Below are 25,567 nucleotides of genomic sequence, written 5' to 3'. Positions count from 1 at the left end.
CAAAGAAATTGCTCTGGATATCTGGGCCCTAGAAAACCCTGGCCAGAGAGACAGTTTTGAGTCTGGAAATTCAGAACCCTGCCCCATAGGCCCGTTCCCCACTGCTGGCGGATCGGGCCCTGGGGGGAACTCCACCCCGATGTGCACGTCACCCGGAAGTGACACGGGCACGCCAGGCACGCTGGGGGCGAGGCCACGGTCATCCGAGGGAAAACTCTATGGTTTTCCCTCGGATGGTCGTGGCCCCGCCCTCAGGGTGCCCGGTGTGCCCGCGTCACTTCCGGGCGATGTGGATGCAGCATGCACGCGCTGCAGCCGCCAGCCGGGAGTCCCCCGCTGCGGCTGAATTCACACTTGGCAACCCTAATAGCATGTTCCAAATTATCCCAATTTATGATGTATTATTAGGAGGGAGAAGTAGGAAAGTGTGCGTTTTATAGCAATTTCGTTTATAACAAGCTACGTAATTGGTTCTCCATTTACTATATAATGTCACAGCATCACTCCATGGTGTTCTTTTTTCTCTTTCTGCACATTTAAACAATTTAGGTGTACCAAACTGAGCCTAACATTTACAACTTCAGTGTGAGGTGTGTGTTAAATTATAGCCTCTAATGGGAGGCAGCTGCTAGAAGGTGCACTTATAAGTTATGGTATTTGCTTATATGATACTGTTTTACTGGTTACGTGACACAGATTGAGTGAGGAAATGGAAGACAATTTTAGTAGCCTTGCACAAAAGTATCTTCTCTTTTTTAGGGGGAAAAACCTAATATGAAGTATATTAAACTCCAAAGACCTATTTTTTTCTCTACATTCAAATGGTTATTTAATAATAGTCTGACAAGTTAGTTAAAACAACCCATTTTCTGAAACCCCTTTTAAAGTTTAAAACTGACTAAGCAGGAAATACTTACCGAGTGTGTTCTTTATAAATGCCTCTTTTGTGCCAATGAAATATTCTTGGGCTTATGGCTCCATTCCATGCTGCTTTCGAAGCACCCCCCTCAGCAGACAAGCAGTTCCCTGCTCAGATATCAGGCCCTACTGGTTATTTGGGTGCAGCGAATGGTCTTGTCTATTGCCAATTTAGAATAGTTACGAAATGGAGAGAGACAAGATACTTTAGTGTTTCTACTTTAGTTAAAGTAACTGTCAGAAGTGTCAAAAAGCCCAGTTTTCATTTAACCTAGAAATATAGACAATACCAACTGATGGAGCATTTATTTATCCATTTTATATGTTGCCTTTTTACCCCAAAGAACATTCAAGGCACTTACAAATTATAAAGACAAACAAAAATATAAAACCACATTGATAATGAAAATAGCAGCAATAAAACCACTCAATAGAAGTAAAGTGTCAACACAAAAAGAAAGCTGCAGGTTCCAAAAGCACAAGTAAACTGATCAGGTAGTACCAAACAAACATCTGTCACTGAAAGAAGTTCCATAAGTGGGACACAACCACAAAAAGGGGCTTATTTCCTGCCAGACACCTATACAACTTCCAAAGAAGGGCCTCCAAGGATTATCACAGCTGATGGACAGGTTCATATTGTGAAGGTGCGCAGATATCCCACAACAGTATAGGACTTTCATAGCTACCACCAGCAGTTGGAATTGTGCTTTGAAACAGAGTGGAAACCTGTGAAAATCTTTAAATACTGGACACAGTCATTGTGGTCAGTTCCTGTTACAGCCTAGCCACTCGTTGAAGCAACTATTTCAGAGTGAATTTTCCAAAGATTTTTCAAAATGGATTCTATTGCTTATCTATGGTTTCTGGAAGCCAGGCATTCTTGTCCTTTGAAGCAAGTAGGGTTGCCAGCTCCAGGTTAGGAAATACCTGGAGATTTGGGGAGTTGAGGAGAAGAGGATCTTCAGTGGGGTATAAGGCCATAGTCCACCTTCCAAAGTGGCCATTTTCTCCAGGTGAACTGATCTCTGTCACCTGGAGATCAGTAGTAATCCTTGATCTCCAGCCACAACCTGGAGGTTGTAAATAAACAAAAATCAACTATGATATTATTATGCAATCTATTCAATAATCATTATCAAGCATTACAAAACACATTCCAGTACAAAATGTACAAATATTTAAAGTGTCCTTGTAAACCAAACTGTCCATGCTCAAAGTTCATCTGTATAATACACCTCATAGTAGCTTAACACAATCTTTCTCTGATGCAGAGGAAAATCATTTCAAATATCTGATCAACTGTCATGGCTCAGAGGAACTTTGAACATGGACAGTTTGGTTTACAAGGACACTTTAAATATCTGTATATTTTGTCCTGGAATGTGTTTTGTAATTTGTACCATAATATAAATGCTTGATAATAATTATTGAATAGATTGCATAATAATAGCATGGGCTGCGGTCACACGGAACATTAGCCACGCAAGAGAGACGGAAGACAGGCGGATTTTCTGGGCGCGATCTCACCGGCACATCTGGGAAGCTAGCGCTTCCGTGGCACAACCGAGGCTTCCCGGCGAAAATGCGCAGCAAAAAACTAGTACCTCGGAGGTACTAATTTCCGGAAACTGCGGGGCAAGGGTGGGCGTCTGATCGCGTCTCCAGTGGCATCCGGCGCCCGCCCATGTCCCCGTGCAACAAAGGTTTTTTTCCCCCCAAGTCTCCGTGGATGCGCACACGCACCCAATGGAGCATGCGCATTTGTCGTGTACACAAAAAAAGAAAACCAGTTTGCTGCACCGCACGCTTCTTCATTGCGCACAGGCTTGTCCTGTGATCGGCACCTCTCTCTACCCACGGAACCTCCACGGTACCTCCACAGGACCTCCATGGGATGTCTGATCACTTAACCATGTGTTAGGTTGCCCCGGGGCAAACAGCCACGCTTCCCCCCCGTGCATTTTCCTGCCCTAGTTGCTTTTTTGGTTATTTACAACCTGTCCTGTGATCTCTCGTTTGTATAACCTCCTGGAAGCTGGCAACCCTAAAAACAAGCTATCTACCCAATTTGCTGTGGAGGGGAAGTTTGTAGTGGATTATATACAATTTTCCTTGCCTACCAGCAGTTTCTTAATCCACTTTAACTGTTTTTAAAAATCTCTTCTGTTTTTCCTTTTTCTCATAGATTGCATAGTCCAAATCCTGACTTTGGAAACTAACCATAGATTAGTATAAGGCATAAAAGACAGGTCTCTGCCATTTGATCTTACCTGCCAGTTCCCTCTAGCATAATAATACATACGAATCGTTTACTAGCCATGCAAGACTTCTATGCATTGCTTTGTTCACTCAGTTGTACAATTATCTTGGAAAATAGAGAACTTCTGGATTCAGGACAATGTAGCTAAGACAGGATTTGAATAGATGACTAGAGCTCCTAAAATTTCATTTTTATCATTAGTTTCACTTTACTAATCTTCAGTATTTATTGAAGAATACTCTCACCAACTGCATATATCAACTGCCCTAAAATTCCTGCCCCTCATCTAAGATTTGTGAAGACTGGCTACATTTACTCGATAATGAAGGAAAGTCACTCTGCACATGCCCAAAGGCATTCTCTTTTTGATTACTGCTTCACACATTCCAGGGCTGAGAGATGGGAATGAGGAAAAAGAGGATCTGTGGGAGAGTTGAAGTCCAGATTAAACCTGGCAATACTTCATTTTACAGAAGTCTCCATCAAATTTCATAAGATAAACTGTTTCTCTTTTAGCTTACTGTATAGACATCTGCCATATGAACAAAATATTTTCTTCTTTATGAATGTGTGGTAACCTTTATTGACAATATAAAATCATCATGATATTAAGGTGCCTGTCTATAGAGCCTATTTATTCGTCTTCAGAGATATTTCAATAAGGCTGAGATCAGTCTCCTGGAGAAAATGGCAACTTCAAGATTTTAGGTGAAATCCCTCCCTAAATTCCCTCATCCACATGTCTCATCCCTAAATCTGCAGGAATTTTTCAGACCAGAGCTGGCAACTAGAGTGGGGTGGGGACTTACCAAGAGCAGGAGGGAGGCCAAGGCTACATCACCAGCAACATAACTTCCGGTGTGTACTGGTAGTGATGACATCACATTGTGCCATAGAGGTGACGCTCTGATATTGGGGCAAAAACTCTATAGTAAAAATAGCTTATACCATAGAGTTTTTGCCCAAATACTAGAGCATCACTGCGACATCGCCGATGTGATGATGTCACTTCTGGTATACCCAGAAGTGGCATAGCCTGAGCCTCCCTTCTGCTCCTGGTAAGTCCCTCCGCCAACCAGATGATCAGTGGAAGGAGATGGGGCTTGCGGGCAGGTAATCCCCTGCATCCAGCTAGGGGCTGACAACCCTACTGGCAACCTAAAATTTCTGACTTTCCAAATTTCCATCAATATAGTAGCATTATACATTATTAGAGAGAGAGAGTTCCCATCCAGAAACTCCTTTAACCTGTGTTGCAGGAGTCCAGTTCTAGTTTACTAAATTCCTCAAGGGATAACAATTTGTAGTGTTCATTCATAAGATCCCCTATAACATTGGTTCCAGCACTTACCCAGTCCTTCCACATTTTTTAAAAAAATCTTATTCGGTTTCACACAATGCATGTTCCTCACGTGAGGACTACAACTATAGCCCAGTTTGGTGTAGTGGTTAAGAGCAGCAGACTCTAATCTGGAGAAACTAACCTAACCCTAACCCTAATCTAACCTATTCGGTTTCACACAATGCATGTTCCTCACGTGAGGACTACAACTATAGCCCAGTTTGGTGTAGTGGTTAAGAGCAGCAGACTCTAATCTGGAGAACCGGGTTTGATTCCCCACTCCTCCACATGCAGCCAGCTGGGTGATCTTGGGTCAGTCACAGTTCTCTCAGAGCTGTTCTCTCAAGAGCAGTTCTCAAAAGAGCTCTCTCAGCCCCACCTACCTTACAGGGTGACTGTTGTGGGGAGAGGAAGGGAAGGAGATTGTAAGCTGCTCAAAGACTCTGAGTGAAGGGGGTGGTATAAATCCAACTCTTCTTCTTCTTCCATAAAAAATACCTATGAACAGAACAATTCCCCCAAAGCTTAAATATTTCGCCTATTCCTTTTTAAGTACAGGTACAAGATATGATATACATTTCTCTTAAAATGTATAGTATTAATGTGACAAACATCTCTCTTTGACAAGTACGGTACTTAAGAAGGAAGTTTAGCTGATTCTGTGGCCACATGTAGAGCATTACCTTATTGTTTTGCATATGTTTCCGGGCAAGGAAAAGAAGGCAGACCTTGAGATAGCCAGACTAATTTACTGAGCTATTCAGTGCAGCGTAAGGGAAGGTCAACGGTACCATTAGGGTTTGTGGGCCAAGGGCTGGGAGGCATATAGTTTTAGGATTATGAGGGTATGTCCACAACCTCATGGAATGCTTGGATTTAGTGAATATGTTATCTTTATTTTGGTTTTCATTAAACTGGTTATTGACTACAGTTTGAAATGTTTCCTTTCACTTGCTTGTAGAATGTTATCCAGTCCTAAAAATCTCTGTGGCTAAGACATTCCTGGAGATATGGGGGCAGAGCCTGGGAAGAGCAGAGTTTGGTGAGGAGAGGGGCTCAGCAGGGATATGATGCCATATATTGTCCACCCTCCAAAGCTGCCATTTTCTCCAAAAGAAATGATCTCTATAGTCTAGGGATCCATTGAAAAGAGCAAGAGGTCAGTAGCACCTTAAAGACTAGCCAAATTTGTGGCAGACTATGCGTTTTCGTGAATCACTGCTCACTTCTTCAGATACAGATCAATTGTCATTCTAGGAGAACTCCAGGTCTCACCTGGAGGTTAATAACTGTAAGCCCTAAGCATATATACTCATAAGTAAATCCCATTGAGTTCAGTGGAACTTTCTAGTACAAAATGTGATTAGGATTGCAGTTGAAACCAACTTGAATACAAATATCCCAGATAAACTGGCCTATATCTTGGGGTTTTATATTTAGAAAATACAAGTGGTGGACCCTCAAGGACTTACAGGGGACATCTCATTTCCCCCTTCCTCATTATTTCTGTGTTCTCTGAAAGTTGGCATAAACTCTCCCCTTTTCTTGCTTCCTTCTTTCTTACCCACCTAGGGTTGCCAAGTGTACCTACCCTTGGCAGCGGGGGAGCCTTGCCAGGCTCCAGGAGCTTGCAAAGGATGCGCATGCACACGCGCCAGCAGCACGTCACAGGAAGTGACGTGCTATGTCGCTCACGTTGGGGGCGTGGCCCAGATCATCGGGGGGGGAAACCATATGGGGCCCAGATCATCGGGGGGAACCTTCGGTGACGCAGCTTCGGGGGTGGAGTTCCCCCCGGGGCCCGATTCCGCCGCGGCGGAAATCAGGCCTCCAAAGCGGGCGTTTCCCCACCCCCACTTGGCAGCCCTATACCCACCCACCATAAAAAACCCCTCAGTCTTCAGCTCTCCCTCCTTCCCCCACACTGGCAGCCTCTTCCTGTGTTGTGTCCGCTGACCGCCACCAGGGGCCAGCGAATACCCCAGAGCTCGACTCTGGGAGAACAATGGGGACTAGGCTCCTAGTCCCTCCACTGGGGAACCAATGGGAACCATGGTGGGAGATTCAAACCCACCAACGGGACCCAGCGGTGTGTCCCCAAGGGTGTATATAGTTGGCCAGCCGGCCGTTAGAGTCAGTTGTGTTGTGTACCAATAAAGCGTGCTATGCACTATGCCAGTCTTTGTCCTTCGTCCATGCGGCTAACCCGCTACACGATCTCCTGGAAAAAGTTCAGCCCAGCTGTATGTTGTCAGCTCAGCCATCAGGCAGGTCCAAGTTGCGTGATGCTGGCCAGGCTATGTCCAGTTTCATGGTGGCAAACCTGCAAGGACTTGTGTGGAGCTCCTTCTCTCCTTCACTCCCACCCATCTACATTTTATCTGCTTCCAATCTTTACCTACTTTTAGTATTTATTTACTTCATCTATATCCCACCTTTCTCCCCAGTGGAGACCCAGAGAGACCTACATCATTCTCTTCTCCTCCATTTTATCCTCAAAACAACAAGGCAAGTTAGGCTGAGAATGCTTGAGTGGCCTAAGGCCACCCAGTGATATTCCACTGCGGTATGGAGAGTCAAACCTGGGTCTTCAAGATCTTAGTCTGAAACTCTAACCACCACATCACACTGGCTTTCTTAGAGTGGCTGCTGTTGAACAGTTGCAAGCAGCCTGGCCTGAGTTAACCATGCAAGTCACATCGTAGCAAGTTGCCCAGTGGTTGCTGTTGGATGTGGCCCAGATGAGTCCTCCCTCAAATGCAAAAACAGCCCTGGAAAGAAGGGTGTAGACTTTCCAATTTCCCGGGGGGGGGGGGGGGGGGGGGGGGGCGCGGGGCTTTTGCTAGGAGCAAGGGTGGTTCCCGGGGGAGGCTGAGCAGCTTCCTGAAAAATTCGGCGGGGGCTGAACCCCCACCGCCCCCACGAAGATTACGCCTATGCAGACCCATCCCCCTATCTTTTACTTACAGAAACCAAAGCTTGAAGTCTGTCAATATCGCATGGTTGCCAAACAATGGCCACTGGGGGCATTCATTTCTTAAAGTTACAGGTTCTGCTTCTGTTATTGGGGGGGAGGGTGTTAACCCCCAATATATTTTTTATTTTTGGATTGCACATCTGTCTGTAAATCTGGGGTGTTTTTCAGGGTTGTAGATAGATATGTCTTGTCTGTCCATGGCTTCAGTTTCTGGATTTAAGTATCCACAGATTTGGCCATGTTGAAAATTAGAAATATTGAGATTTATTATGCTTCAAATCTTATTACAGCCAGTCATTTTTTGCCCAGAAAACTATAAGAAAATAATAGATTATATTTAATTGTTTTTGGCCTTTAATTGTTTTTGGCCTTTTCTCTAGTCAGGAAAGCAATCAGTGGAACAATTTTAACACTCTGATATTTTTTCCAAATGCAATGGAAACATTCTACCAAACAAGACTCTTTATGCAAGCAAAGTATTGACCTAGTTTTGAAATAGCCAAGTTTTTTTAATGAGAGAGAGAGAACACTTAAAATCCTGCTATAACCTTAAAATATTTAAATAGACAAAAATGAATGGAGGAAAGGAAAAATAAATTTAGGAAGCTGGCTTTCCAGAGCTTTTGGACAGTCTTAACAATGAGTGTTTATAATCTGACATTTCATTTTTATTATCCACATGTCTCCAATTTTCAGAGAAATGTGAAAGTTCCATTTGTTGCAATAAACTGTGTGTTAATCAAAGTGATGTATGATTGAACCATGGATATCATATCACAGAGTTCATTACACCTCAGTCAGGGGTAATTTCCTGCAGGAGTGTACAGGAGTGGAGCTCCGGCAGTAAAGAGCCCAGGGGGTGGGCACATGCAACAAGCCCCACCCCCTGCTCCCAGCAGTCCTCTGTCAGAGCAAGAAGCAGCCAGGTAAGTTGCAGAGCTCCCCCCGGCCCCCCGGTCCAGTGGCACCTTTAAGACCAAGTTTTATTCAGGTGCAAGCTCTCCCTCCTCTGTGAGGACAGATCTGTACGTTCCCCCCCCTAATAGCTAGCAATCCAAAACAGTCCAGTGGAGCCTGAGCGGTGGGTGTTGCCTTCTGACACACTTCCGGTGATGTCAGAGGGTGTGGCATATGCAAATGAGTTATGCTAATGAGCTCCTGCACCTCTTTTTCTACAAAATGACCCCTGACCTCAGTTATACCTTCATTATACCTCAGCTATCAGCACCTACCCCTAAAAAAACCCAGACAGCTGCATAGTCAGTCTCCGATTTACATTTTCTGTGGTAATATATATAAAGGCAAATCACACTAGTCACTCAAATAGGTTCCTGCCAGGAGCAGGGAATCCCCCATGTCCTCACCCCTGTAGACAACCGCCATTTGCCAGAAATGACTAGCAACCCTACACGCAGATTATGTGGTTACTTCCTGTTCTAGTGTACCAATACTGAATCTCTTCTAAGGAAGCATACTTTGGTAGTTGGCACATAACATAGACCAATCATCTCTAGCATAGTGCCCATTTGCTTCTTCTCTAAAGCATCGTGAAACATGGTTCTTCTCCACTTCACTGGAATAGGAAGAGCCCAGGTGATGTCACCTTTGTGATTTCAGAGAGAACATATTTAGAAACAGCTCCTCCATCATAAGCAGTTGATTAGCTTGGAGCTTCCTGCCAAATCAAGTTTCCATACCAGGTATTTTGTAATTAGTTCCTCCTTCCCCCAATATTGAAGCTATTTTGTGAATGGCCCAACCTTCATGGCAGCCATTTTGTTTTGGCACCAACTACCTTTTCTTCACATTCCAAAAGTAGATATAGGTTCAAAAAGGTTGGAGATCCCTGATGAACACAAGGTTGCCATCTCCACCTTGAGAAACTCCTGGAGATCTGAAGGTGGAGCCTGGGAAGGGTGGAGTTTAGGGAAGGGGAAAAGCTCAACAGAAAGTGATGCCATAAAGTCTGCCCTCCAAAACTGCCATCTTCTCCAGGGGAACAGATCTCTGTAGGCTGGAGATCAGTTGTAATTCTAAAAGAGCTCCAGGCCCCACCTGGAGGTTGGCAGTCCCAGGTAATATATGAACTGGGCCTAAGCTGTGATGGCTTGAGGTCAGATCAGACCTAGAATGCTAATCTAACTCCCATGACGAATAAAATACCTCATTTGCTGCTATTACTAGAAAGCCATTCTTTACTCCTGTCTGTTTTCAGTGCTTTGATGAACATCACAGTAGTTAGTATAAAGTGTAGGTCAGTATAAAGTATAGGTAAGCTCTGATAATTTGTTGTCTCCTCTGCCTATGTTTTCTAATTTTTTCACATTTTTATTTAAGGTTGACATCTTTGGTAAAATAAATTTTCAGAAATATTTTGACAGGGACTGTAGTGATAATCGGAAAGTTTTGACATTTGAGGTTAAATATTTTTTTTAAGTGGTTCCTAAATCTCAACTTCCCCTTAGTCGCATTTAAAACTGAATTCTTACCAGGCCTCCCCATACGGATATGTCCATACTAAAGAAAAAGGAGTGATAATGGGTGCAAAACAAAAATATATCACCATAGGTCAAATGGTCAAACAGCCCAGATCTCACAATCTAGTTTGTTGTTTTTTTCTGGTTATGTGTAATTCTTTAATTTAAAGTTTTTATACAGTAATTTCTAAATCTGCAGCTTAAAGTTTTGATACAGTAATTTCTAAATCTGCAGCAAATAATAAATTCAAAAGCAACAGGTCACCAATCATAATTCCATCTACTAGACTGCTTTGATGACTTTCATAGATCGACAGCAAGTAGCAGATCACATTAAACAAACAGTTAATAAATTCTGCAGGCCTCAAGGGAGAAATATAACTTTAATTTAGAAAAACCAATTCATTTTTTTGTGACTTGGGTTTTCACCTTTGCTCAGTTTGTGTCAAAACTTAATTCTACCATCACACATCGAGATAACCATCTGGTTTCTATTTTAGTTTTGGTTTAATTGGGGAAGGGGAGGGGGCCATGCCCTTCTAAAGGGTAGGTCAAACAGAGTTTTATTTTTCATATTACTTTACAGAGTCTTTATGCTTTCCATTTAGATCATCCATGCAAGTAATTCAATGAGAGACAAGTGCAACATAGACATTTTGTCGTCCCCACCCCCACCCCTTTGATTCTCATAGAAAGCAGCCTTTCAGAATAGGGGACTATAAAAAACTGGATTGCAAGAGGGTCAATCACTGTTTTGTATAGATAAATAAAAATACTTATAAGGAGCCCCTTCTGAAGCACAGAAAAGAAACTGGAGGTTAGTTTTCTTGAGTTTCAACAAAAGTTGGAGGCCTAACTAATGTTAGCCGAATTGCTTTATCTACAGCAATTGGCAATTTATATGGGTTCTTGCCAGTTTATATTGAGGTCCAGTTCCCACCAAAGGTTGCCAGTAAAAGAAGGCGAGGCTGGTGTTATTAATATAACTGTCTTTTACTTAAGAAAATATAAATCACATACAAACAATACTGATACACGCACACATTCAATCAAGTTTCTTAGAAATACAGTAGTAAAATAATCACTTTTGCATTAGTAGATAGGGTGATGATGGGTGGTACTTATCTGTCCTGAAGCTTGTTTGTTCCACTGAAGAATGAATGGGAAGAAAATAGAATCTAAGGGAGTTTAACACACGACTAGAACCAGCCAGCACGTGTGGGCAGTAGAGGCAAGGGTTTGGGATAGCAAGGTGGACAAAAGGGGGGTTAAAGCAGACAGGGGATGTTGCAAGAGAGATGCTAGTTAGTTGATCAAGTAGAGAGAGAGAGACCATGTGACTGGTTCTCTTCTTTTATCGGGGTTCCAGGAGGTGGGTGTTGACGGTGCCAACCTCCTGGCCCACCTTCCTGGTTTTTTTGTTGTTGTTCAGTCGCACAGTCGAGTCAGACTCTTCGCGACCCCATGGACTAGATCGCACTAGGCCTTCCTGTCTTCCGCCATCCTCTGAAGTTTGCTCAATTTCATGTTCGTTGCATCTATGACACTCTAACCATCTCATCCTTTGCCGTCCCCGTCTTCTTTGACCTTCAATCTTTCCCAGCAGCAGGGTCTTCTCCAGTGAGTGCTCCCTTCCCATTTGGTGGCCAAAGTATTTGAGCTTCAGTTTCATTATCTGGCCTTCCAGGGAACAGTCAGGGTTGATTTCTTTTAGGATTGACTGATTTGATCTTGCAGTCCAAGGGACTCTCAAGAGTCTTCTCCAGCACCATAGTTCAAAAGAATCTATTCTTCGGCTTAGGAGTGGGAGGTTACCTAAAGGAATGGTCAAGATTGAAATCTAATACCTTACTCAAAGAGGGCCATCTGGTCAGGTGTGAAACCTTGGCGTCAAGATGCTTCCTTGAGATGTAGATGAAGCTTGGCCATTCCCTTTGTGAAACAAATGTCCATTTGACAGGAAATACCAATGTAGAACAAAGCATGGATGAGTCCTACATGATCACTACAAGATCTGCAATGGGGGCTGTTTCTTCTCAAGTTGTTGTTTTCTTATCGCTCACAATAATGGAGGTGTGTGTGCTTCTCCACCAGGCTGAGAACTGTGTAACTGAAACCTTATTCATGTGCAAGGCTTATGCAGGCACCTTCTATGTGTAATATCACAACAGGTGACTTGTACAGCTTTCTGAGCCTGTGTGTGTGTGTGTGTGAGCACAGTCCATTGTGTATGTAGCAGCAAATATAAATCCATAAAGCAAAATATCAATCTCATTCCTTAACACTAAACAGTGGTCAGCAGACTTTTAAAAATCAACATATAGACCCATTATCCCAGGTCAGCCTCTCTCATCACATCAGCCATTTACCAGAGGCAAGCTACCTTATTTGCTGCTGTTTAAATTTAAATGGGCCTTCAAGATGATGTGAGAGCAACAATTGGCTGTGCTATAAAAGTGAGAGCAACAATCCAAAAATCAAATATTCATTTTATACTTGGGAGGTTTGAAATATTATTTTATTTCTACTTTAAAGTAAACGTGAAATTTGAGTTGCTTACAGTGCCTTTCCTTCACAAGATACAACAAAGGTGGACTACCATAGAGTGAGCTCTCTCCTCATGTAGTCAGAAGAATTTTACTGAACAACAAGTAAGATGTATGGTAAACTATTTGATAGTCTACCTATCAATCTTTGTCCAGCTAAAATCAGAACATTCTTGACAGTTTGTGGGTTAAACCAATTGATGTCAGTCCTCAAAAATACTGAATTTGTTGTATAAATACTTATCTGTATACAATTGTATTAATATTACGGTTTTGAGGAGGTTTTTTAACTGTGTGTGACTCATAGGATATGATTAACATATTGTCATCTGTATGTTTTTGGTAGTGAATGTTGTGGCAATGCTGCAGGAATTTTGGGAGAGTAAACAGAAACAGAAAGGTGTATTTTCAAGTGAAGGCACTGTGGTATATGAGTCACTGAATTCACCTGGGCCTCCATTTGTGAGTTATGTCACCCTGCCTGGAGGAAGCTGCTTTGGTAATTTTCAGGTAAGAATATATATATGTATACACATACACATATACACTGAAGCATTTGATGGATATGGTATATGCTAGCAGTAAGATCTACATGTTATTCTCTTCATCATGACTATCCATACCTCTCTGGTATTCTTAGAACCTGGAGTTATCCAATCAAGTTGATAGTAGGTTCATAGATACAAAAAAGCAGACAGGGTCCAAACCGGTCCCCCAGACAGATCCCCTCTTGGCATCCACCTCACATGCCCCTGATCCAATTCAAACATCATATGAATATAAGTCACATTGCTTGGCCAGCTCCATGGCCCCCTGACCAGCCCCCCCATCCCTTTAGTCTCTTCCCCACAGCAGATGGTACATAGGAATTACTGCCTCAGCCTGTGATGATGAGCATTCATTTGTATAGATGTTTCAGTATTGTCCAAATTCACCAGAGCAGCAGTGTGGTATAATTGTTGGTAACAAGGTTGAACTAGGCTTGGGAAGACCCAGGTCTAAATCCCCACTTGGTCCAAATCCCCACTTGGCACAAGCTTAGAAACGTCATTCCTAGAAATCTGGATAAATTGATAGTATAGTAGCCAAAGAGATACCTCTACGTGTATATACAAGTGTAACTTGAGATGGTAGAATAATCTCTAAGTAAATGTGTAGTGACTTATGAAAGGCTGCTACATTTTGGTATGTATATACAGCATGTCATGGTGATTAATTTAACTTTTTTCACACTGCCATTACTCAGTCTTTATTTTGTTTGAAACAAGGATAGCAATAAGCATAAGAATGAAAACTAAAAAAAGAACAAAGATTGAGTCCAGTGGCATCTTTAAGACCAACATAAGCTTTCATTTGTATGCATACTTCTTCAGATACAAAAAAAAAGTTGGATTTAGATCTATGTAATCTGCTGTTTTAAAATTTTGCATTTGGTTCTTTAATATTTAAAGCTAGACCAAGGTCAAAATAATTCATACTATAGTATTCTCCATTACTATGTATGGGTGTGAAAGTTGGACAGTGAAGAAAGCTGACTGGATGAAAGTTGATTCCTTTGAAATGTGGTGTTGGACAGATAGGGCGGAGCTGCGGCACAGCAATTCAATGGGCACCAGGAATCGCTCCCAGCTACCACTGATTCTTCATTCTTTAAGGGGGGGTTTCAGGGGATCCTGACCCCCACTGGACCTCCTGGAGGGAGGTCTGGTGCAAGGGACTTGATTTGGGCCCCCAGCTTGCAGTATAATACACAGTCAGTGTATAATATTTCAACCACCAACAGTTGGCCTACCAGTGTGTCAATGCTCATTCATATTAGCCTGTCACATAATCAAATGTCTCCCTAGTGTATTTAATGATGCACTTCTAATGCTGTTAGCGTATGTGAAGCATCCATTATGTGTACCCTCGGTTATCAATATTTTTACAACACCATCATAGCTCTGATTCTGGTAGGTGTATGAAAGAATATTGGACAAGCTATGAAGGCTTCTGTAGATTTATCCCTTCAGTAAAGAACATTAAGAAAGAGCAGACAGGTCTAATTGGGAAAAAAAAGCAGTCTGTGAGGAATGGAGAAGCAGCTCTGAAAAGGTTTATCAGATATGTTTCCTGATGACACAATTCTGTTGAAAGCTAATGAATTCAGGTGCAATTCACCGGGAAGTTCTCATGTGAAAACCCTTCGAATGGATGGGATCAGAACACACTGTATATTACTACTGCAAACTTGACGCCCTCAGGAAAACATGCCAGATGATTCAGATATGGAGAGCTCAGTAGAATGCCAGATGATTCAGATATGGAGAACTCAGTAGAATCTGAGAAGCTTCAAATATTTTGGGAGGAGATCCAGGCCGTGATTATTGAATCAGTGACCCAGGCAATTACCAAGGCTTTTGAACTGATTTTAGACCAAAAACCTTCAGCTTTAAACCAAATCACTGGAAAGGAACTTCAGTGCCAAACTGAGCAAGAAGCTGAGATACTTTGCAACCAAGCTAACCTAAATTACAGTGAAAAGGAATTACAGCGTCCAACTGTGCAAGACACAGGGCAATACTACACTCAAGAAGAACTAATCTTCAGTGGGAATCAAGCTGATTTTAGCAGTGAGAATAATAGCTCTATTAAAAGACTGTCAAATTCTGGAACCCTTAAAAGTACAAGTACAAGGAAGAAAATACACCAGAGAGAAGATGAAACAAACCTAAACATTGAATATAGATGACAAATCATGAAAGAAAGCTTTTCTACATACAAGGAGAAGAGGCATAGATCCAAGGCTCTACTAAAAAGAAGAAATTACAAAGAAGAAAACCCTAAGATATAAGAATAAGATTGGTTTAGGGACTCTGTTACAAGATTGTTTTAGAGACTGGTTAAGATGAGCTAGAAAAAATTATAGCCTATATTTAAAAAATCTAATGGAAGATTTAATTTTAAAGGTTTATATAATCTTTTTTTAAAAAAAATAATCTGAGTTTGGTTCAGGAAATTTTGGATAAGACTGGTTTAGTGAATTAATTTAACTGATTAAGTTAGGCTGAAGGATATGTGTTTATATATTCATAATTTAGTCCACATTTAAAATATTTATGGAAAGAGGAAAATTAGTCTCTCAAATAGTTTAACTAAAAAGCAAAATACAAATTCTATTTTGCAGTGTAGGTACATGGATGAATTAATTTATATTTTCAGAATGTTTCATTACCCTGAAAAGAACTACCATGTGGGAGTTAATGAATTTATATTGATAATTTATTGACATGAGGTGTCATGCTTCGAAATCTGGATACATTGATATTACAGTAGCTCAAGAGAAGTGAGGGTCTTCTTTTTTAAATAAAACACAAAAAGCTGTGCAGGCAAGGGGACCTGGACCTGACCTCTGGGGTTTCCAGCTCCAGGTTGAGAAATTCCTGGAGATATGTGGGTGAAGCCTGGGGAGGTTGGAGTTTGAAGAGTGGAAGGACCTCGGTGGGGTAGAATCCCTCCTCCAAAGCAGCCATTATTTCCAGGGGAACAGATCCCTGTAGTCTGGAGATCAAGTGTAATTCCAGGAGATCTTCAGACCACTCCTGGTGGTTGATAACCCTACCTGTATGCCATAGTCAGTGTATAATACATAGACAGTGTATAATACACAGTCAGTGTCATGCCTGCCCCTTCTAATGCTGTTAGCGTATGTGAAGCATCCATTATGTGTACCCTCGGTTATCAATATTTTTACAACACCATCATAGCTCTGATTCTGGTAGGTGTATGAAACAATATTGGACAAGCTATGAAGGCTTCTGTAGATTTATCCCTTCTGTAAAGAACATTAAGAAAGAGCAGACAGGTCTAATTGGAAAAAAAGCAGTCTGTGAGGAATGGAGAAGCAGCTCTGAAAAGGTTTATCAGATATGTTTCCTGTTGACACAATTCTGTTGAAAGCTAATGAATTCAGGCGCAATTCACCGGGAAGTTGTCATGTGAAAACCCTTGGAATGGATGGGATCAGAACACACTGTATCTTACTACTGCTAACTTGACAAATTTTTAAAACATGTTATTGAGAGGGATCGTATGAGCCAAGAGTACAAAGCATTGTACCCGATCTTCTCCTACTTTCCCCCAGTGGTCCTCTAAGATCCCCTGAAAAGCCAGTGCTGGGGGTTGAAGAAACCTCATGGATAAAGTACCACAAAGCATGGGAGCCACAGTCAAGAGAAGAAACTGGGCAAAATCACCCTTCTTCTGCTGGAAGCGGGAATGTGGAAGAGGGAGGAGGAACAATGTTATGCAATTCCCCTTCTTACTGGAGGACTCTCCCCCAGCTTTGTGGCATTTTGGCCATGAGTCTCCTTCAGTCCCTAGTGTTGACTTTTGGGGAAACCCGGGGCTTGGGTGCAAAGCCAGATCCACTGTCCATCTGCTCGTAGTTCACAGGGGCCAATCCAGTTTTGAGCTTCACATGCTATGAAATCTGAGGCACCCTCGTTTGGTCAGTTCCCTGCCTATTAGCCATGAACCCTACCTTTTCCTTATGTAGCAGAGAAGACAAAATACTTTTCGGTTTGTTTGCTGACACTGTACTCCTTCATATCTATGTTAGATGGAGCAATAAGGAAGTAGCTACATTCACATGGATGTTTATCTGGCTGTAAGATGAGTAGAATGTTGGCTTCTCACATTTTCATCTAAACTAGCCCATCACTTAGTTAGGATTTTTTCCCCTGCCTGACAACCATAATGAACAACAAAAAATTTAAATTGGGATCCGTTTCAGGGGTTTCTCAGGTGCAGATGAGCTGGAATTTCTGTCTGACATGGAGCCCTTGGTCTCTACAGTAATACTAAACGTATGTGAAATATAGTTGGTGCAGCTATATATTTCATGCACTCTCCTGATGCCACTTTATAAAGTGACATTTAATCGTAGCAACTATAGCCAACCATGCAAACCTCACTTTCTACTTACTGTAAAGGAGGGCAGCTTGAAGCCTATCTGATAAATTTCTGGTTCCCCTTTTGTTGAACTCTGATGTCAACCCTCTCATAATTCTAGCAGATGTTTTTGCTTTTCTTACCAATGGGAATGTCAGTGGCCATGTTTTTTATTTAAATATAACAAAATAGATGTAATGCATATTTAATTAACAAAAACAAATATACACACACACACACACACACACACACAACCTTAAAAATCTTTTTAGCTTTCAGGATACTAAGCAGAAAAACTCTCTTTATCAAAATGAAATCAATACTATTCTCAATATTAAGGTTGCTATATTTAATAAGTTTGTAAGCACCTGTGCTAGGTGTCAAAGAGATGTATTGTAGTCATGATCTAAATGTGCACTTGCATCTTATGCATTTCAGTTGATCTTATGTAAAATTTATTAGCCAGAAATAATAGTACCAACAAGATCCTGTTGGGGTAGTGGGATTATGAGAGCAAAGGAAGTTTTATCAATTTCTCCATATCGATTCTAGAACCTACCTAAGGTCTTTCTTCACACCAGCTTATTGTTAGAAGGCTCCTAACCTGCGGAATATATATTTTTTGAGCTTCGTAAGTTACAGTGCATACTTGATACACAATCTGTGTACAGTGCATACTTGATTTCTTTGTGTGTGCATCATATAATTTTTATGTTACATTCAATGCATATGCAGCTGAACTTGTCGTTGAAACCCCACATATATACAGGTAATAGTCTCCAGTTTCATTTGCATGAACTCACATTGGCTCTTTCTTACAAACCAGTGTACGGTTCACCATAACGTGAACACTGAAAAATGATCATCCATCATGTGGTTTCAGTTATTTTAACAATCACAGGGTGATTGGATCAAAAACTCCATTTCAGAAGCTCGATATCCTATCCCAAGGATCCACTGACCCTCAGGAGTGGCTTGGGACTCATATGAAGAGAAAGTGGCAAGGATCCACTCATAGTTTTTTAGGTCCAACCTAAAAATGTCTAATGAAGGCCAAACTCCTGAGACTGTTTAAATGGAAACCTAGAGAGTGGGTCATCCCAATGGATCATTGCTATTAAATTGTAACTTTGAGGAAATAAAGGAAATAAAAGTATAGTGTAAGAAAATAAAAGTATAGTGAAAACCTCATATTAGTGGTCCAAAAAGCCCCAGAGAAATAGCTTATGAATGAAGTATGAATGAAGAAATCAAGTAGCATACCTTTCCCCATATGTTCCCCCAAGGGCACTACAGTCTGGGGCAAAACATCTTTTGATCATCCCAGCCCCTAGAGATGCTAAATATGCTGCGTCTAGGGCCAGGACTTTTTCAGTGGTGGCTCCTATCTGGTGGAGCGAGGTCCCGGAGGAGATCAGGGCCTGCGGGACCTTATGCAGTTCCGCGGGGCCTGCAAGATGGAGCTCTTCCACCATTTTTGGCGATGTGAACTGGCCTTGGGAATGGAGAACGGACAGAGTGAAGTCCGATCAAGAAGAGACAGTAGTGCCTTCTGAAGCATTGCATTGGAGTCCCCGTCTTGGTTGATATACTGTTGTGAGCACCGATTTTAAATGTAAAATGTAATTTGATTGTTTTACTTGGTTTTATTGTTATGTATGGCATTTGCCTCTTGTTAGCCACCTCCTAAGCCCATGTGGAAGGGAGGGATATAAGTCTAATAAATAAATAAAGTATACAAAATTGTTATCCCTTGAGGAATTTAGAAATCCAGAACGGGGGCCCTGAAGTGCAGTTCAAAGTTGTTCCTGGATGAGAACATGCTCTCTAAAATGGTGATGCCTCCTCAGAGCAAGCTTGTCTAGTTTGGCCCTAGCACATATACAACTGCTAAAATATGGCATGGATTAAAACTAATGAAAGGACATGTGTTTTTAAAAGTGTAGTTACGGTACCTTAGGAGACTAAAACATACATACACTGGACACATGATAGCAAAAGTGCAAAGCTCCCAGATCTAGACACATAGGTATTAAGGGGGGAAATGCTAATAGAGGGTCTCAGTATAGACATAGTCTTAGCAGTCTTGAAGGCCAATGATGGAAAGACAGGATATAAATCTTTTAAATTATTAAATAGCTGTTCCTGAAATAAGACCAGGTATGCAAACTTGCCTCCTTCATTTGCTGGTTTCTACTAAACTTAGGTAATTTTGTAGAATATATAATAAATCTTCTAGTGTAGTCTAGGAAACAGAATGGGGCTTATAATGAAAGACTTACATTTATTTATATATCAGCAAAAGCCTAATTTCATTACCCAAGTTTATCATGATTTAAGGCGATCTTTGATTCACTAGGCACAGAGAATCATCACCTAAAGTATATGAGCATATGGTTTTCATCTCCATCTTTGTAGCCTTAGGTAACTTCCTGAAACCACATCCTTGACTATTAGAAAGTATGTAGTTGTTGTCTGTCCCCCCCACCCCCACCCCACCCCGGTCTCTGCCTTCTGTTTCCATCCAGAAATTTAGTTTACCCTTCCTTTAATCTCTAGATTTCATAGTTAAACTGCTGCAAGAATTAAAATAAAGACAGCCTGCATTACAGTACTGAAACCACATACCCTTCAGTTTCATCCAAGTAAAAAGAACTGGCACTATTTTGCCTACATTATCTGCCTAGATTATCCTATGCTTGCTTTGGAACCTCCTTTCAGTGGATCCAATTACAACAGTGATAATTCAGTTCAGACATCAAAATTTTCTTTACTTGCGATACACCCCCAAGGGTTGGTCAAGGTGTATCTTTGTAGAGGACATAACATATAATGCAGAATTGTCTACAACCAGTTTCCTAAAATGATAACTGTAATTTGCTGCATCTTAAATGTGTTGCTGCAATTAAAGACATTGTTGCTGGGGAGCTGCAGCTATATCTATGGATGCTGAAGGATTTAATCTCCCTAGCAGACCTGCAGTACTCCTGTGTGGCCTTTATTGGCCCTTGGGAAATAACAATAGACAAATGGGTCCCTTAATTCATCTCTGCCAGTCTACCTGAAGAACCTAGTTTGAGGGAAGAAATAGAAGGTTTCGTTTTCATCAAGTTGAGTACCCATGTGCCAAAGAGCTTGTTAAGATTGGATATGTAGTATAGAGGCTAAGAAAGTTAGACTGATTCAGGCAAAAACAATATTGAAGGACAGAGTAGTTTGTGAATTTCCAGTGCATGAATTCTGTCCCTTAACTTTACAACTTGGTCACTATACCACTATCACTAGGAAGATGAGTAGAGTTACTCATCTAAGGGATGAACAAACAAAGTATTTGTAATTTGAACAGCATAAGCAGGAGAACTTTTGTATGCTGAAAATTACCTCAAACCTAAAGAAAGTACAAAATGGATGAAGTGGTGATGTAGCATACCCAAATCCACTTGCTCTTTTAATGCTAATACCTTTACAGAACAAATTAAGATGTACAAACTTATGAGCCAGTTCACAATACCTATTTTAGCCTACTTTCCCTGTCAGTCAAGTTTGAATCTGTAAGTAGGGGTGGACTGGTTTTCTGTGAGGCAGCATTTCTAGTGCAACCAGGATATGTGTAGTCTCTAAATATGTCTCATATCCTATGACTTACTAAGAAAAAAACTTCTTCAGACAGGGAATGGTAATGCTTGAAGTACAGGCCAAACTACAGGAATATATATTTAATTTCAGTCAGATTGGAGTCATCAAAGGTAAATAACACCTGGGGAGCATGTTCCTATGAAACAGTAGGACTAGGTTCTCAATCAGTGTCTCAAGCAGTAAGAACTAAGTTCTCAAGCCATGTCTCTTGTCTATAAATATGCAATCAACATTTTAGTGTTTATTATCAGGTAAATTTAATAGGGGTAAACTTGGTTATACTTATGCTGCTTTCCTGTCCACACACATATAGAATCTTTCGTTCCCTCTGCTTGGAATTATTTTCAAGAATTATATCTCAGAAGGAGAGGAGAAATGAGCATTCTAAAGCAGAACATAGATGCACAGTGCTAAGTTACTCAAGGAGTATGTAAATGAATAAAACTCTACTGCTAAATCTACTCTGATACCACTGTCTATACTAATAAGTTCAGTTATGTGCCCTTGGCACTTGGTAAACTTTGGTTTCCCCTCCATTTCTTCCAAAGTTTAGGGCTGATTAGGAAGACAGTGTCACAGGTAGGGATGGACATGAACCAGCTGATGAACTAAAGTTCGTCACACATTTTGGCTAGTTTGTGGTTCGCAGAGCAATGTTCATGAACTGAAGAACCCCCATGAACTTCAAAATTTTTGATGTAGTGGTGGTTTATAAAGAGCAGCTGTTTGCCCCTGCTTCCTGCTCCCTGCAAAAAGCCCCGGGATGCAGAAAGCGGGGCTTTCCAAACAGGGAGCACCATTTAGCTGTTTGGTTTAAATGGCTTCAAGCCTCCTGGAAGATCAAGCAGCCCAGCATTCTCACTTCATGATGCTTCCCCTATTGGGTCTGCTGCCAGATCCGTCTGCTGAGGCTGGGATTCCGTTGATGTGGGGCCCGATTCTTCAAATTCCTCCTTATCTGAGGAGGTGGCAGCTGGCTAGCCCATGACACCCAGGAATCTGGCCATCTGCTTGTTCTCCTTAATAGCAGAGAGGAACTCATTAGTTCCTGCAAGAACAGGCTTGAACCCTCAAAGGCAGGGTCCTCCATTCTGCAGCACATGTCCGGAGGAAGCATGGTTGTACACAACCAAGGGTGTCATGTTAGCACAATGGCCGATGTCATTGACCTGGCCGATGAGTCTGTGGCATGTTTACCTGCATTTATCTCCTGTTTGGAGAGCTTTGTGGATTCCACCTGGATAAGCCTGACTAATGACTCATCTGGTAGCTTGTCTGAATGTTGGGTAACTTCTCCCACAGGAATCAATGATAGCCCCCCCCCCACCATGATGACTTGGTAATTTGAGATTCAAAAATTTAAAGCTACTGATGAATATAGTTTCTGTCCCAGAGAGTCTAGACATCTGCTCTCCTTGTCTGATGGGGATGAGTGCTGCCCCAGCCTCTGTCATGTCTGCATCTCCATGGTGATGAGGGAGGGAGGTGGAGAATGGTTGACCAGAAACTCACAAGAGTCCTGCTTAATCTTGTAGGGGGTTTCAACCCTTTGCGAGGTCACCAGAATGGATGCAGATTTCTGCCACACCTGAGATGTAAAGATCTGACAGGACTTCTACGACAGGAAAGGTCACAATTCTCGGAGAATCTGGGTTGAGATGGCTCAAGATTTTGTCTTTTTGTCTGTTATCAGACATGGCAACATCTATATCCAGCACCTTGGCCATTCTTAACATTCGTTCATGATAAAGGCGCAGATCCTCATTTGGAGAGACAGGAGTGGGTTCCCCCAGCCTATAATCTGGGGAGGTTTCTGCTTGACTCTCTGAACTAAAATATGAAACAACAGTCCCTTCTTCAAGTTCAGGCTCTGGAGATGCTGAGGGCATCATATGACACTGAGTCCCCTGTTGATGAAAATTCTCCTTGGAGGGACCATAGCTAGGATGAGGATGCTGAGAGTAACAGTCGGGCCACTGTTTGAGATTGGACTACTGTAATGCTCTCTACATGGGGCTGCCCTTGTCACAAATCTGGAAGCTACAGCTAGTGCAGAATGCAGTGGCCAGGCTTTTGATCGGTCTCCCTAGATGGGAGCACATCTGGCCTGCGCTGAATGCACTGCACTGGCTGCCAATAGCATAGCAAGTTCACTTCAAGGTGCTGGTACTTACCTTTAAAGCCCTTTATGGTCAGGGTTCGACATACCTGAGGGACCGCCTTTCCCCACACATACCCCAGAGAGCACTACGGTCTGGGGCACACCACCAGCTAGTGATTCCAGGCCCCAAAGAGGCCAGGCTCACTGCCTTTTCGGTGGTGGCTCCTACCTGGTGGAATGAGCTCCCGGAGCCCGTGCGCAGGAAGGGTGGGATAGAAACCCAATAAATAAATAAATAAATAGGCTGGAGACATATAGTACAGAGGCCACTGTGGAGAGCACAACTACATTCAAAGAGTGGGTCTCGCCGGTTCTGACCTGATAGAGAGTGGATCATGTGGAGGGCTGGCTCGTTCTACTTCACTCTCTGACATGTGCATGTCCAGGAAGGACAAATGCAGTAACGGGGTGCAAGGAGGGACCAAAATGACATCAGATCCCAAAGGAGATTTAGGTGGAGATGACTGTTTTCTGTGATGCCTAGATGAAGAGGACATCTTCTCCTTGTGGTTGCTTTTTCTCACCTTCTTTAAAGGGAATTCCAACAAGATGGGAGCCAGAATGGAGTGTGAAGATGAAGGGGAGACAGGGTGCATCAGAACCAAGGACAGCACCGTGGACCCAGGCTTCTTTAGCTGTGAGTGAGGCTTAGGAGCTGCTGGGCCTGTCAGAACCGAGCATACAGATGGGGGCCTGGAACAGGGCTCCAGAATAGGAACTGAAGGAGCCATCTGCATGGAGAATGGAGCCTTCATCTAATCCAATTTCTGATCTGATCTGCACAGTTCAGAGAGATGAGAGCCTTCTCTCAGAGTGCGGCTTTAAGTCAAAAAGCTCTGTCAAAACATGCTTTCAGAGTAAACTCCTGGCATATCTTACAGGAGGTCATGTTATGGGATTCTCCTAAACACATCAGGCGAAAGTTGTGCTCATCACTGTGGGTCATTTTGGTTGCACATTTGGTGCATTTTTTAAACAGAGCTTCGGACGCCATTGACAACTCAAAGGAAAGATGTCAGACTGTCAACAGAATAGAAAGAGGTGGGCGAGAGCCACCTCACTGCCATGAAGAACACATCCCTCGATGATCCAAACCAGACTAAAAACCAAGAAACACTGAGAGTAGTGTTCCAGTCAGAAAAAACAATCAAGAAGCATGGAGCGGTCACAGCAGCGAAAAGTAACTGAGGGTGAGGGGCATGGCTATTTTTGGGCAGGAACACACAGGAACGGAGTTCCAGCTGGCTTCAGAGGTGACCACACCCACTACAGCCAAAACCTCTGCATGCGTGGCCACAGAGGGAAGTCCTGGAGAGTGACCCCCTCAGCGACTCTGCGGGGCAAGCCAAGGAAATGCCTAATATGCTAATGAGTTTCTGCTGTTGAGTGTGCTAATGAGTTTCTGCTGGGCTTTTTCTATTACAAAAAAAGCCCTGGTGAGGGGGCACTCCCCCTCAGAGCATGTGATGGTTTGGGCATAAAAATGCCATCGTGTCAGCACTCAGGGGGAGGGGCTTCCCTCTTTGATTTAAGATAGGAAAAAACCCATCCCAATGTGGGGCTGCACTGAAGATGGAAGATGAACATTTGTAACCCTATGCTTAATGGGGGTAACCCCACTGAGCTCCCAGAGAACTTAATCTCCCCAAAAGCAGGAGTAGGACTAGGCTGTGTATAGGCATTCAGTTTTACAGAATTAATGCCGATTGAATTAAATGCTCCAACTAAATGCTGCATCAAAAATGTAATAGAGAATTTTTGTTCATTTATGGATGATCTACTAGCATCTATTTTGAGTAAGTGTTGGAAATGTGAAAACCATTAAGAGATATTTTATCATTTATGGTGGACTTGTAATAAAGCCCAAAAAAGTAGAAATTGCGGGGGAGGGCGGGGTAAAAATACCTAAATAAATAAATAAATAAAAATCTGGATACATTTATTAATTCAGATTTTAAAGATCAATAAAATGAGGCCTTTTGTTTAGGTCTGATGGACACACAATTGGGAAATGGCCATGGAACTTTGTTTTTAATACATGACAACGGCTGCAAGATTTGAATGGTTGATGAAGTTGTTAGAGCTGAAGAGATGGCTAAACTTACTGCTTTGATTAGAGAAAAGACTATTTCTACTTTTATTGACAATTGGAAACCCTTTATAAACTTTTTGCACAACAAGGAAAAGAACAATTTGTGGATTTGATTATTAAGGGGGGATATTAGATAACAGATAATGGAGGGGAAAAGGGAGATTATATACATAATAATTTTACCTGTATTTTATATTTCTATTTTTATTTATTTTTGTTGTTT

The 25,567-nt window shown here is 42.0% G+C and overlaps 1 protein-coding gene across 1 annotated transcript in view; it reads left to right on the top strand.

Annotated features, from left to right (window-relative positions):
- LIX1 (limb and CNS expressed 1) overlaps positions 1–25,567 on the top strand; it is a 52,392-nt gene that overhangs the window by 13,710 nt on the left and 13,115 nt on the right. Inside the window, exon 2 of the mRNA XM_015407564.1 lies at positions 12,870–13,033. Within this exon, the coding sequence (XP_015263050.1) occupies positions 12,870–13,033 (164 nt within the window). The remainder of the gene's footprint in view (positions 1–12,869; positions 13,034–25,567) is intronic.

Source organism: Gekko japonicus, unplaced genomic scaffold, assembly GCF_001447785.1.
Source record: "Gekko japonicus isolate JY-2015 unplaced genomic scaffold, Gekko_japonicus_V1.1 scaffold1144, whole genome shotgun sequence".
NCBI lineage: Eukaryota > Metazoa > Chordata > Lepidosauria > Squamata > Gekkonidae > Gekko > Gekko japonicus.
Note: the sequence above shows the minus strand (reverse complement) of the source record. Positions and strands in the feature narration are given on the sequence as shown.